The sequence below is a fragment of the Miniopterus natalensis genome, chromosome 7, assembly GCF_054644295.1.
Source record: "Miniopterus natalensis isolate mMinNat1 chromosome 7, mMinNat1.hap1, whole genome shotgun sequence".
In the NCBI taxonomy this organism is placed as follows: Eukaryota; Metazoa; Chordata; class Mammalia; order Chiroptera; family Miniopteridae; genus Miniopterus; species Miniopterus natalensis.
The window spans coordinates 39,329,375-39,342,030 of record NC_142087.1 but is presented as its reverse complement, the minus strand read 5'-3'; the positions used below and the strand labels follow the sequence as shown (position 1 = coordinate 39,342,030).

At 47.8% G+C, this 12,656-nt stretch overlaps 1 protein-coding gene across 1 annotated transcript; it reads right to left on the bottom strand.

Moving 5' to 3' along the window:
- Window positions 1–1,078: 1,078 nt before the first annotated feature.
- Window positions 1,079–12,329, bottom strand: LOC148092748 (lethal(3)malignant brain tumor-like protein 4). The gene is made up of 3 exons (XM_087818957.1): window positions 12,072–12,329; window positions 4,331–4,393; window positions 1,079–2,637 (listed from the first exon to the last, which is right to left on the bottom strand). Exons 1-3 carry the CDS (start codon window positions 12,192–12,194, stop codon window positions 2,473–2,475), a joined length of 351 nt encoding a protein of 116 aa, XP_087675083.1. The 5' UTR covers window positions 12,195–12,329; the 3' UTR covers window positions 1,079–2,472.
- Window positions 12,330–12,656: the final 327 nt, after the last annotated feature.

Here is a 12,656-nt window from a genome sequence, read left to right as displayed (position 1 = left end):
TTACATGCATGTTATGTCGGTTACATTTACATACATGCACACATCTGCAAAATACAATTAAAAAAACCCCTTCAGGTAGGAATTATTTTCTTTTACAGAGAAGTTACACTTGTTTAGGAAGGTACAAAGCTGAGATTTGGATTTGAGTTTGATTGATTTGTTCATTCATGAAACAAATAACTTACCATGTGTCAATTAAGTGCCAGATGCTTGAGTGGTCTTTGTCCTCACAGACCCTCTAGACTAGTGGGGAATCACAGCAAGTAATAGCAGTGAGGAGGGGCAATATGATGGGGAGCAGCGGGGCCACTGGGGGGGAACCTAACAGTCAAGGTGTCAGGACTACTGAAGGGGGCGGGGGAAGTGGGACAGATCGTGCCAGTCAGAGGGACCAGCATCTACAAAGGTGAGAGGGGCCCAAGAAGAAGCTGAGTGTGGAGAAAAGAAAGAAGTTCAAGAGAGTAGAGGCAGGGAGGTGGGAGGTGGGAATGCCTTCAGGGCTCTGGGCCAGCAGCAGCAGCTCTCTGTCTCCATGTTCAGTGATGTGTTGGTAGAAGAATTTATAGCCTAGAAATGGACACGGTTTTGGTTTCCTGGCTTGAGCAGCTACTGTGATGATGGTATTGTCCACTCAGGTGAGGAATACTTGGGCGGGGGGGCCATCTGGGTTGAGGTATTGGGTGACAAAGTGAGGAAGTTCAGCGGGCGGCTGGATGCCTGGATCAAGCTCTTTCTGTCTGATCACACTGTCTTCTTGCAACACACAGTTCGACCCTAATTTGGCTCAGTATTATCTGTTCTGCATTAGATCCTTCTGTTGAAATGACACGTATTAAATATACGAACCTAATGAGCAATTTTGAATTCTGTTTTTTTAAATTAAACTTCTCAAGTTATTAACAGCTAACTTTACTTCCCTAAGGAAACATACCCCAAATGCTCAAAAATGGTGACTCTTCTGGCTAAAGCATATAGCGCAACCTTTATTCGTCCAAGGCTGTGATAAAACAGCCTCCAGGTGTGGCACGGGGACAGGTTATAACAACAGATTCATTGAGGCAGAGAGGTGAAGGTTTTATTTTATCCATTTATTATCATTTAAAATATATTAAAATTTGAACATAGAGAAGCAAAAATTTTAATTGTACATGGCAGTCTATAGAACAAAAACAAAACAAAGCTCCACAGAAACAAAAATTTACATCAACCAATAATATATTAAAATTCCATTTGAGTAAGGATCTAAAGAAATGTAATATTTGCAACACCTCTTAGAGAAAATTTTTTTCAGTGACCTACAATTTGAGAAACTCTTCAAGCAGAATCAGTTTTCTTAAACCATCAGATTCTTACTGAAGCCAATGGGTCTTTCTATCCATTTATTTCCCCTCTCCACCAAAAAGGACCCTGGAGCTCCACTTCGACGGGGGCATTTGTAGCACTTACTAGAGGTGTGTGTCAGTAAGAGGTGCTTGTCTTTAAAACTATGGGGCTGGCTCCATGTGGGTAACCAGTCTCAGATATAGCCCCTTACACAAGACAAATAAGGTCTGATAACAAATCAGAACTGTTCAAACAAATAACGTAGCAAACTTCCTCCATCAGAGATCTTCCCTTTTAGTGATGTGTCCTCATAAAGACATACACAAGGCCCAGATGTACCACAGCCCCTTATCACACAGACAGACTGCAGGGCCTTCTCCTGAGGCCCCTCAGAGTGGTAGCCAGGAGGACTTTGGTGCCGGTGGGCATCTGGCCCACTAGCCAGTAGAGGCGTCAGGACGAGGTCTCCTGCGGTCCGGCACGCACCTGTGGGGCACTGCTGGTGCAGGGTCTGCAGGAGGGTCTCGCCAGCTTCTGCTAAATGCCCAGGCTGCTCTCCTGCCACTCCCAGGAGCACAACCAAGAAACGGTTAATGGAACAAAAAGAATTGATGAGTCATGAAAACATGTGCTTATTATTATTTTTTAAAGATTCACACTTTCCTGAGTAAAGTACACAAAAATCTCATGAAATCTGTTTAAAGCACCCGGCCTCTGTCTCTCAGACTCACTGCACCCAGATGGCAAATCCGAGCCAAGCTCAGATGTTCTGGTGAAAACATTAACAATGAATTTATGAATTCTATTTTCCTAATATTTTACCACTTGAGAGTTGTATACTTTCAAAATGGGAAATGGCTTCTTTTATGGAGAGGGAGAATAAAAGTGTATGTGTGGGCTTCTTTGGTCTGTTTGTGGCAACACATCAGAGCTGAGGAAAGGCATTCACAGACCATACACGTGCCCGGGCCTCTGCCTCACTGGCACTGATCGGTCATCAACACCCTCTAAACATATAAGCCACAGCCATTTAAAAGGTCCAGATTAAATATGGATATGACCATGGGGACATTAAAATCAAATCAGTGTGGGCCAACTTTATCGCTGGAAGAACCAGGTCGCAGTGTCGCAGCAGCTCGGGTGGTGCGTTTAGCCCCTGATGTCCGCGCCTGAGAGAGTATCTTCAATGAGGTCCTGGGAATTCCTGAACATGAGGATAGAATTATAGATCTTCAGTGCTGGGCCCAGTTTGATGTTCATCACCTTTACGATGTCCGTCTGTGTCAGAAGCAGGAAGGCTTTGCCATCAATCTGCTGCATGTAAATACATAAACAGAAATCAAAGTGGAAGCCATTAAAGCCTGTCTACCCTCGGTCACTCTTGGGCGCTGAGCTGCACCACGCGGAGCCTGAGCTCCGCCTCCCTGCAGAGCTCGGTGAGGGACGGAGCTCTCACACACCCGAGTCCCCACCACTGCTCAGCTCATTTCCCCTGGGACCCAGGAGCGGAGTTCAATGTAAAAGGTGTTCACTTTGCTAAATATGAATTCAATAGGCGCTAACTGATGCAAAGGCTAAATTTCTTTTGTTATGTTTTAAATATCTTGGCCTGAATTTGTATCAGAGCCTTAAAAATAATCCACTTTCATCCACCAAGTAAATCTCCAGGAATTTTCCCTGAGAGAACCATGTACAATGCTTGCACTCTAGTGTCATTTATAATAGTGACTTATGGAAAACAACCCAGCATCTCAAAAACAGCAGAAGTAAATAAAGTAAGTCTCACCTGGGACTCGGTAATAGGCAGTTATCAAAATTCGTGTCTCAATGAAACACATAATGATTTGGGAAATTTTCATGCATTGTTAAGCACAAGACATGATATGATGATACAGAAAGGTGTTTTAATTTGTAGGATTAAATGTGCATGATCGCATGTATCACATCTATAGTTAAACTACTTAAATCTTTGTACCAAATGTTGAGCGAGGTTATCTTTGGCTGGTGGAATAGTGGTTTGGTTTTTATTTTCTCCTTTTAACTTTCCTGTATTTTAATTTTGTCAATGATAAATGTTATAATAAGTGGAAATACATATAAAATAAATGTTTTATTTATTAGCCTTTAGCATACTGTGGTCTGAGATGTCATAGCTTTCCTGAGATTCTTGTGACGGCAAGTGGCCACTGTGCAGGCTGTTTTTCCACAGCTTCTACAGAGGGAGAGTGTGCTGCATTCCAGAGTCTCCATGAATAGGTATCTTGGAGAGTTCTAGAGCAACGTGCAGGCTCTGGAATCAGATGGATGTGGGCTGGACCATGACTGCACTTTCCTTCCAAGACCTTAGGTCCTTCATTGGTGAGCTGCCCTTAGAGCTGTGAGGACCCAAGGATGGTTGCACAGAGCCTAACACACAGCAAGTCCCTCCATAAACAATAGCTATTGTTATTACCTGCCTTACTGATCTGTAGCTGGTCTAGTCTCTCTTGGGGCCCCTGGAGCTATGGAAACTAATTCTGGGACAAATGCTAAGCAGCTCCATATATTCATACAGAGAGGAAGCAGGAAGAGAAACCCCATAGAAGGGTTTTGTGGCTGCTCTGTATTCCCCTGGAGCAGCCGAACAGCAGGATACACAGGATGGTTCCTCTTGTACTCTGGCGCAGGCAGGCCCCTCTCCTCCTGGGGCAGTCACCTGGTGGGATTCCTCTCTGCCCCAGGGTAGCCTACAGTCACCGGGCAGAGGCTTCAGGACACCTGTGAGTATTAATTACTTGCGTGTTCAAATAGTCTATTTATTCCGCAGGCTGTGTGAGCCGAGCACCACAGCAAATATACAGAGCCGGAGACAGGCTACCCTGCTGCGCCCTCTGCTGCTGGGCTCTTTCCTGCCCGGACCCCTTTCTGTTGCCTCCCAAACTGCTCTTATATCTACTTACGTAAATGCAAACAAAGCCCCTCTGGGTCTAGAAGTACAGAACTAGATGTATAATTTTACATTTCTTACCTCCTTCTTGAAGCACTTTGCATGCTCTTCACAGCCCAGCAGAGACTGCACAAACTCAGCCACCTGCAGCGCAAGATAAAAGCCTGACTTAAGACATGCACCTGAAATAATTTCTTGGGTTGTAGAAATTCAACATTGGACTAAAATATACTTCAAATCCCTCAAACACTTAAGGGATAGTTACTTAAATAATAACTATCAAGTCACATTAGCATTAGCTGGCTCAGAAATTAGATGGGCCCCTAGTATCTTTTCTGGCCTCTTATTTCCAGGCTGACCTACATGATGACAGTGACAGTCTCCACCTGTGAGGAGCTCTGGCATTCTAGAACTGTATCCCATCTGATCCCCCAGTCCACCCCGTGGGGTAAGAGAGGGCAGGGGGCAGGGGCCTGCGCACGGCACTTATCACGATGACTGTCAGAGATGAGGAAGTGTCCACTGGCCTTTCAGCAGACCAAAGGCCCAGGTCCCGTCTCATTATTTTGAGTGTCCAGTTCCTCCCCGCATGCCTGGCCAACAACAGGGACTTAGGGAAGTGGATTCCCATGTAAATAACTGTGAAACTGAATCTCAAAGAGTCTCAATAACTTCCTCAAGGTCAGGCATGGCTATTAAGTGCCAAAGATGGTTTTGGAACTCAAGTTTTCTGACTCTACCCCAGAGTTCTGGAAAATCAGTTTCTTCGGCTCAATTTCCTAGACTTACCTTTTTCCTCCCTCTCTATCCACACATGCCCTGAATTCCTTTTAATGAGAGATCAGGCAAAGGCCTGGCTATACGCTCAGGAAGCCACTGAGTGCTCCCAAGTGATACTTTTGAGGAGCTGGCTGAACAAATGTGAATGACAACTGGGTCTGGCCACCTCCTGGCAAGGCCTGGCACCGCTGTGGCAGGGGGGGTGAAAGGCAGCTAAAAGCAATGGCAAATGACTCCAGGGAGGAGCTCCTTCTAGGAGGAGCTATCTTGGCTTTTGTTTTTTCTTTCTTTTTGGCTCTCTGCCTCTGGTGTGGACTGAATTGTGTGCACTTGCGCTTCTCTCCTGTGTCCCATGGGGAAGGCTTATGAGAAGGCCAGGGAGCACAGTGCCTGTATCGACGTGTCCTGCAATCAAGAGCTCTGGGAGCACCTGCTCCCTGCAGATGCTCCAGAAGATGTGAGCAGATGTCAGCCCCTTCCTGCACTTTGCAGAAGAGAACAGCACAGGGTTGGCTTACTTCCAGCTTACAGAGCTGCCCGGGCCAACACCCACGGGCAAACCTGGGGCCCGACACCTGTGTGCACCCTCACTGCTATGCTCAGTCTGTCTAATATGAAGGGCTCAGAACATCTTTTTAGAGGCAATCAGCCTGTTGACATCTGCTTTACTCACCTCTGATGCCACAAGTACATCTTATCATGAGTCATTTACAATCTTCCTAAAGTGTGGGATGATGAGAATTAAAAAAAAATCCTTATAAACCAGTCATTACGCTGCCACACAACGGCATCTTCAAGCCTTAGGGGCATCTGGGAGTTGTCAGCAGGCCTCAATCTGGCCTCCTCTGCTCTTACAATCTCAGCTATTGCACCCAAGAGCCCCAAGTTCTGGCAGTCCACGCACTCAGAAGCCCAGTCTGTTCGCTGAGTTAATATGGTTTTCTGTTTCCTAGGCAGACTGGAAGCATGGAGAGTGTGTTTGGTATTTTCAGGGAGCTGAGAGAAGCCTTGGAAAGTGATGGTCAAGTTGCGGACACATGGTCACTGGGGCAGGGCTTAGTGTTTCTGGGGCTTAGGACACTGAGAGGTGTCCCTCATTCCCTAGGCTGCTCTTCTGGCCAAGTATGTCCCACCCACGGCTTCCTGTGAGCTTCTGCTGGGTGCTGGGAAGGCTGGGCCTATGACTGGGTCAAGCCTGAATTTTCAATGAGTTTAAGGTTTGATTAATGGTGTGAGAACAGCAGGAAAATGGCTAGTCGTGTACATGGTCCAATATGCTAAAATCCAGAAGAGGTGTGAAGGCTATGGGCTTCTGGAAGGGACAGATGGTATCTCAGGTGGGAACCCAGCAAACACACCATAGGGAGGTGGTAGCAGAGACGGGCACTGCTCGTTGAGCAGTATTTCCACAGGGGGCAACTTGAGTGGCGGGGCAGAGAAGACCTTCTTGGCACTAAGCATCACAGGACCAGGGTCACAAGCAGGACACACAGCCTGCGAGTCATCAGAAATAGAATCCAGTTTGGCTACAGCTGCAGAGCAGAAGGGGAGATGCGGGAGAGGCAGGAGAGGAGGGCTGTGGTTGCCACCCTAAGCACACGAAGGCCACAGGCAAAGAGAAGTGTGTGGAGAGATGGCCTCTTTAAATACAGGCTCCAGGAACTTCTGCTCTCAGCACAAGGGCTGCATGTTGTTTTGATGGTTTGCATAGGTCAGTATGTCCTTTTTTGAGCAAACAAATGAAAAATGGATCACATTCCCTCTTCTTAGTATTGTTAGCCAAGAAATCATTGTTCATGGCAAGGAAGGTTGGATTTTTAAATGGGAATAAATAATGTGTTAAACCAAAGAGTAAACAGGCCAGTGCTGCTGAGCAAGGTAGCCCCGAGCCTGGTGTCAGCGCAGCTTCTCACTGTCCCGCCTCCTGCGTCATTTAGTCTGTCTTCCTCAGGCTGCGGGGGCAGTGACATCTAGTTTGCTTTACTATGTCTGAAATTCTGTCTCTTTCTGCAGAGATTCTGATTCTATTAAATCTGTTTTTCTTTTTCCAAAGTGAAGGTCAAGTTCCATGGAACTTCCGAGGCAGACTCTTCTGGCCGGCATGTTAAATGTCCAAAGGCCTTGGTTGTTATTCAGCACCATCACTCAGTGCTGTACTCAGTGCTTAGTCCCCTAAGAAGAAATTCTATTGTAAGCTTTAACAGAGAGCCCATTTGGCTGCCAATGTCTAAATGTAAAGTGATGAGCTTTAACACCGCAGTGTAGCATCAGAGTTTCCCTCTCATTCTCTCCTTAAAACTTTCATCTTCGAGTTTGTGGTACTTGCGGGGAACAGTTCAGGTAGATGGGAGCGACCTCCACGAAAGGGGAAACTGCCCCCCGTTCGCGCCCACCCATGATGGCTTGTGGACCTGTCTGCTCTCCCAGGTAGGGGCTGCTCTGCTGGAGCCCGGGGCCGGCGGCCTTGGCCTTGGCTTTGGGAAGCACACCTGGTGGAGGCTGAGTTCCCAAGAGCCCGGCGTCCCTCAGCTAAAGCCCAGCTGTTTGGGAAGGACACTGGGAAGCTCCTCGGAGTGACACGGCAGTTTGGAGCAGACTAAGAGGGATGCGGCTGTGCAGGCTCCTCGAGGAGCCCATCGCTTCGCCCAGCTTCCTTCCCCGGCGGCCTACTTTTCCTGGCGTCCTTCTGGAGCTCAGCAGGCCTTGTTTTCTTCAGTGGGGATGCGGCTCCCCTAAATCTTTCCGAATGGTGGTGTTTTCTGTTTTGCTGAGCCCATAGCTGTGTCCTGACTGTACTGGCTCAAAGTCCACTGGGGACCATGTTTCCAGCCTGGATCTCATTTTTTAGCAGTGGAGCTTGAAGAGCTCAATGGTATAAGCGTACTATGCTTAGTTAGCAATACCCTGAATTTTTCAAAACTCCCTCCTGTGTGAAGATTGCTTTTAAGGTGACTGCCATCTTTTAAAGTTAATGGACATTAAGGGGGCACTTACTTGAGGCTCGTGAGATTTATATGTGCTGCTTTGAAAAGCAGTTTTGAAAACAAGAAATACAAGCACCCATATGTGAACCAAACACACCCCAGTCATACTTGTGCTGTCACGTGCATGTGACATGCCGCGCCCGGCCCTCGTGCGCCCACGGACACCCGCGGGAGGGTGCTGCGGGACGCTTACCTCCCCATTCTCTCCCTCCCCCTCACATTCGTCAGACACCTGCTCTGGGCGAGGCACTTCGCTATAAAGACGTACAAAGATATAAAGATGTTTTAGTCCATACCCTTAGACACCTGTACTCTTCTATAGAACATTTCCATCACCCAGAGTAAGAAATACACTTCACGCTGACTATGACTTGTGTGCACACAGCCACCCATTCCTGATAAAGGTTTCGCAAAACAACCGCCTTTCCTACAATTATGTGCTTTCATCTTGCCCTGTCTTTCATTTAGGGCCACTAAACTGACTTCAAAGCCCACCTGTGCTCTGGCAAACACGCTCGAGAAGGAAGAGCGCAGTGACAGAGGAGTTAAAAGCAGCTCCCATGCTCTGGAAAATGTTCTGAGGCCCTGCTGGGCTGGCTCCTCTTCACAGGTGACGCAGAGCAGAACAGGGGCTTCCTCCCGACCACGAAGGAAGACAAAAGGGAATGTTCTGGCCCTGCTTCACCTTCTGGCATAGACAGTCCCACTGAACGGCCTTAACACAGAGACGCACAAGTCCATTTTCAACACGCTCTGTCCCTGTCTGCTGTGCTTCCTCTCCAAAGGGAACAGAGCACAGAAAACACCCCTCCTCCCAATGCTCCCGCCGGCCCTGAACTGCCTTTTCAAATCCTCACTACCCTGCATGCTTTTTTTTTTTCAATCTTCACCCAAGGATATGTTTTTATTGATTTGAGAGAGAGAAGAAGGGAAGGGGAGGGGAGAGAGAGAGAAAGAGAGAGAGAGAGAGAGAGAGAGAAGCCCCCTGATCGGGGGATGGAACCCACAACCTAGGTATGTATGTGCCCTGACCGGGAATTGAACCTGCAACCTTTTGGTGTATGGGAGGACACTCCAACCAACCGAGCTACCTGGCCAGGGCCCCTGCATGCCATTTTTAGTGTGGTGTACGTAACAGTTGTAAACTCGGTTGTTGGGATTCTCTGGAATGACCCCTAAGTGCACTCCCTTCTGAGGACTGCTTTATTGTCAAAGATACAAACAGAACCATAACAAAGTCCACACTTTCAACCCATGAAATATTCTTCTTGAGGACCTAGTTTGGTGCCAGGAAATGTGCTATAGAGTGAGGATAGTGAAATAAATTTAGGATGTGGTCCTTGTCCTCAAGAGCATCTCATTAGGTAGATGAGAACATTACCCAGGCAGTGTTCTCTGGAATGCATCCTTGAGGGGGCCCATGTAAGGAAGCATCAGGAGCAGCAGCCTCTCCAATGGTTGTTTTATTTTTAATCTAGAAAATCTCTAAGGGATCTTCCAGAGATACTGGCTGAGGTTCCATGTGTGTCCACCACAGAGACGCAGGAGCGGTGATCTCACCTCCCTCATAATCCCTGTGGCATCCTCGGTCTTCCGCCCACTGAGTCTCTTCCTCTTGAGGCCTTTAACCTAAGGAGACCTGCCCTTGGACCATCAACTTCCTTCGAATCACCCTCTCATCTCTCACTTTTGTTGAGTGCCAGACTTGAAACTTGTCAGATCAGAGGCCTTGCAAATGTCTTATCCACTGCTCCATGTTCTTAAAACAGTGGTTCCTATTCTTTTTGGATGATGAGCCCCTTTGAAAAGTTAATAAAACTTTTGTTACTCTTGCCCTCCTCTTAAGGAAAAAATACATGTTGCACACAATTTTTCCAAATCTCCTGAAGCCCAATTCCACAGTCCCAGCCTTTGAACACTCCCAGGAGTCTCCCCTGACACTCTTCTTTCACAGCTCCTCCACTTCTCTCGTGTGCCCCTTTCCAGGTGCCCCCTGCACTTTCTAACTTGGTCCCACTGACCCCTCTCCTATAGCTCTCTCTGGAGGATCACCTCCTTAGTGAGCACTCACTGTTGTCTCATGCTTCTGCCCATTGGAATGACTGTTCCATACCCACTGGTGTCATCTGCAGGGGTCTCTAATGCAAAATGTCCTGTATTAAATTCATCATCTTATCCGCTGCCCCCAAACTGGATCCTTTCCCCAGTTTCATCTCCCTCTACAAACAATTTCCCATTATTTCAGGGGAACCCCAGGGCCCTGCACTCTCCCAATTATTATCCTGATTCAATTGTAAACTGTGTAGTGCTGGACTCGGCATGGAATCGGAACCACATTTGGCTCATCTCTTCAACTCAGTATCCATTTCCCTGTGTTGTTGATTTTGACTTTAAAATGTCTACTGGGCTGGATCCAGGTGGCTGCTCTCCTCAGGACATCTTCCTAAGCAGGACAAGTGATGGTGTGAGGGGCCAGGGGCAGAGCCACTCCCAGTCTTTAAAACAGGTAAACCTTCAGATGAACAGCTTGAAAGGAAAGAACGAGTAACTTGCCATTGTGTTCTTAGTTGAACTCCTCATTACGCTCAGTGTTGTTTCAAGGGCAAGACTGTACATGACTTGATTATAGACACAGTAGGTTTTCATTCAGTTGGCTTGGTCATAAAGCTGATGCATGCTTTATAAAATGGTAAAAATTCATAAAAAAAGGGTAGAAGGCCAGGCTTTGCATAGTCTTGAAGCAGCAGGATCACAGTTAGTCATGTCCCTAAACGCCCAGCCAGCTCTTGGGGAATTCAGCCTACTCTCTGTTACCAGGACCATCGGGGCTGTGTGGAAGGAGTGGAAGGAGAGGGGCCGGGCAGGGTGTGCTGGGGAAAAGATGTCTGCCCCTCTGCTCCATGTGGAGGAGTGTTGGGCAGGGGAACTCACCAGGCAGATTTTTTTTTTTTAATCCTCACCAGAGGATATTTTTTCCAATGCTTTTCAGAGAGAGAGTGGAAGAGAGAGAAGGAGGGAGAGAGGGAGGGAGGGAGGGAGGGAGGGATCAATTGGTTGCTTCCCACACACGCCTGGACCAGGGCTGGGGATTGAGCCTGCAACTGAGATACGTGCCCTTGGCCGGAATCGAACCCAGGACCCTTCAGTCTGGAGGCCAATGCTCTAACCACTGAGACAAACCAGCCAAGTCCCACCAGGCAGATTTTGTGAGGTGCCTGGGAGAAAGAGGAGGGAGCAGGGCCCACTCCAAACCTTTACCTCTGGGTGGCCTTCGCCACCTGCTGCTTGTCCAAGGCTGGAAAGGAAGGCTTAAACCAAGGTTAGGTTGACTGTAAATAGTGCTCAAAGAATATGTTGTGACGAATTTAACACCAGCTCTGGATCTTGTTCTTAGAGTAACCCGGGGTTTTCCTTCATTTAAAAAAATTAATTAAGGCCTGACTAGTGAAAATAATACCTTCAAAAAGAATGTCAGTGCAAGACACCTCCCTCAGAAGATAACTCTTTCTAAACGTAAAGCATTCCTGCAGCATTGCAGTGAGCAATGGGACTTCCCTGGTCCTTATTAAAAACCAATACTCTAAGGCATGTTTATGTTAAAATCAGGCCCACTTTTCTCTCTGGCACAGCATCTTGTACAATTCTGTGATCTAATTTACTTTAAAACCTGTGACTTCAGATGGACAAATGGGCAGCACGGAGCTGCTCTGTAGTGAGAACACAGGGTCCTCAGGGCACACAACACCCTGGGGGTGGGCGCTCTCCCAGAGAAGATGTTGTTTGGGATGGGAGCTGTCAGCACACAAGGCTGAGATGCTTATACATTTGGGCTTCCTCAGATCCATCTGCAGTGTGGGGCTGGAGGCTTGGCCCCTCTGCCTGAATGAGCCCAGGGCTCATGGTGCTGGGATACAGTTGGGGAGAGGAGAGCAACACTCACTGGACTTTTCAAATTTCCTCCAAATCATGACTGTCTTCTCCTCAAATGTGGATCTTAAATTTGATACAGTGAATTCAGTGCCTAAGAGAAATTCTCAGCTGCTGGGCAGTCCACTTACCTCATCCACAGTCCATCGGGCCACTTCGCCTGCCCGGATGTTGGCCACGCCTGGAAGCAGCTTGCAGTGCTGCTCCCTGCCGAGGGGCAGGTCCCGGAAAGGGTGGGCGGACATGGATGTCATGAAGACAGACTGGTGCAGGGCCTGCTGCGTCTGCTCCGCTGAGTATTCTGAGAGAGGCAGGGGTTGGGAAGCAGAGGGTGCGAATTAGTCAGCAGCATCTAGGTCAGCCTCTCGTTATAGAGGTCCAGAGTCACGCTAAGTAAAGTGCAGACACAGTGGGAAGCCTGGTCGTCTGGCCACACTGCATCACTGCCAGGAGTCCCGAGCACAGCCAATGCCACAGCTATATAAGGCCTTGAAGACTGTGGCTAAACAAGTTCACATAATCTCTATGACACACTGTTGGATGCCAGCGAAGAGCTAGCTTGTCACGGCCACTGGCTTCTCTCTCCCTAATTCAGGAGTCAGGAAGCACAGCACCTGGCTGCTGGGACCATCAAGTGGATGGGCACACAGAGGTGGGCACCCACACAAAGAACGACTCCTTCCTGGAAGCCGCTTTACCTGTTTCCAAAGAAGGAA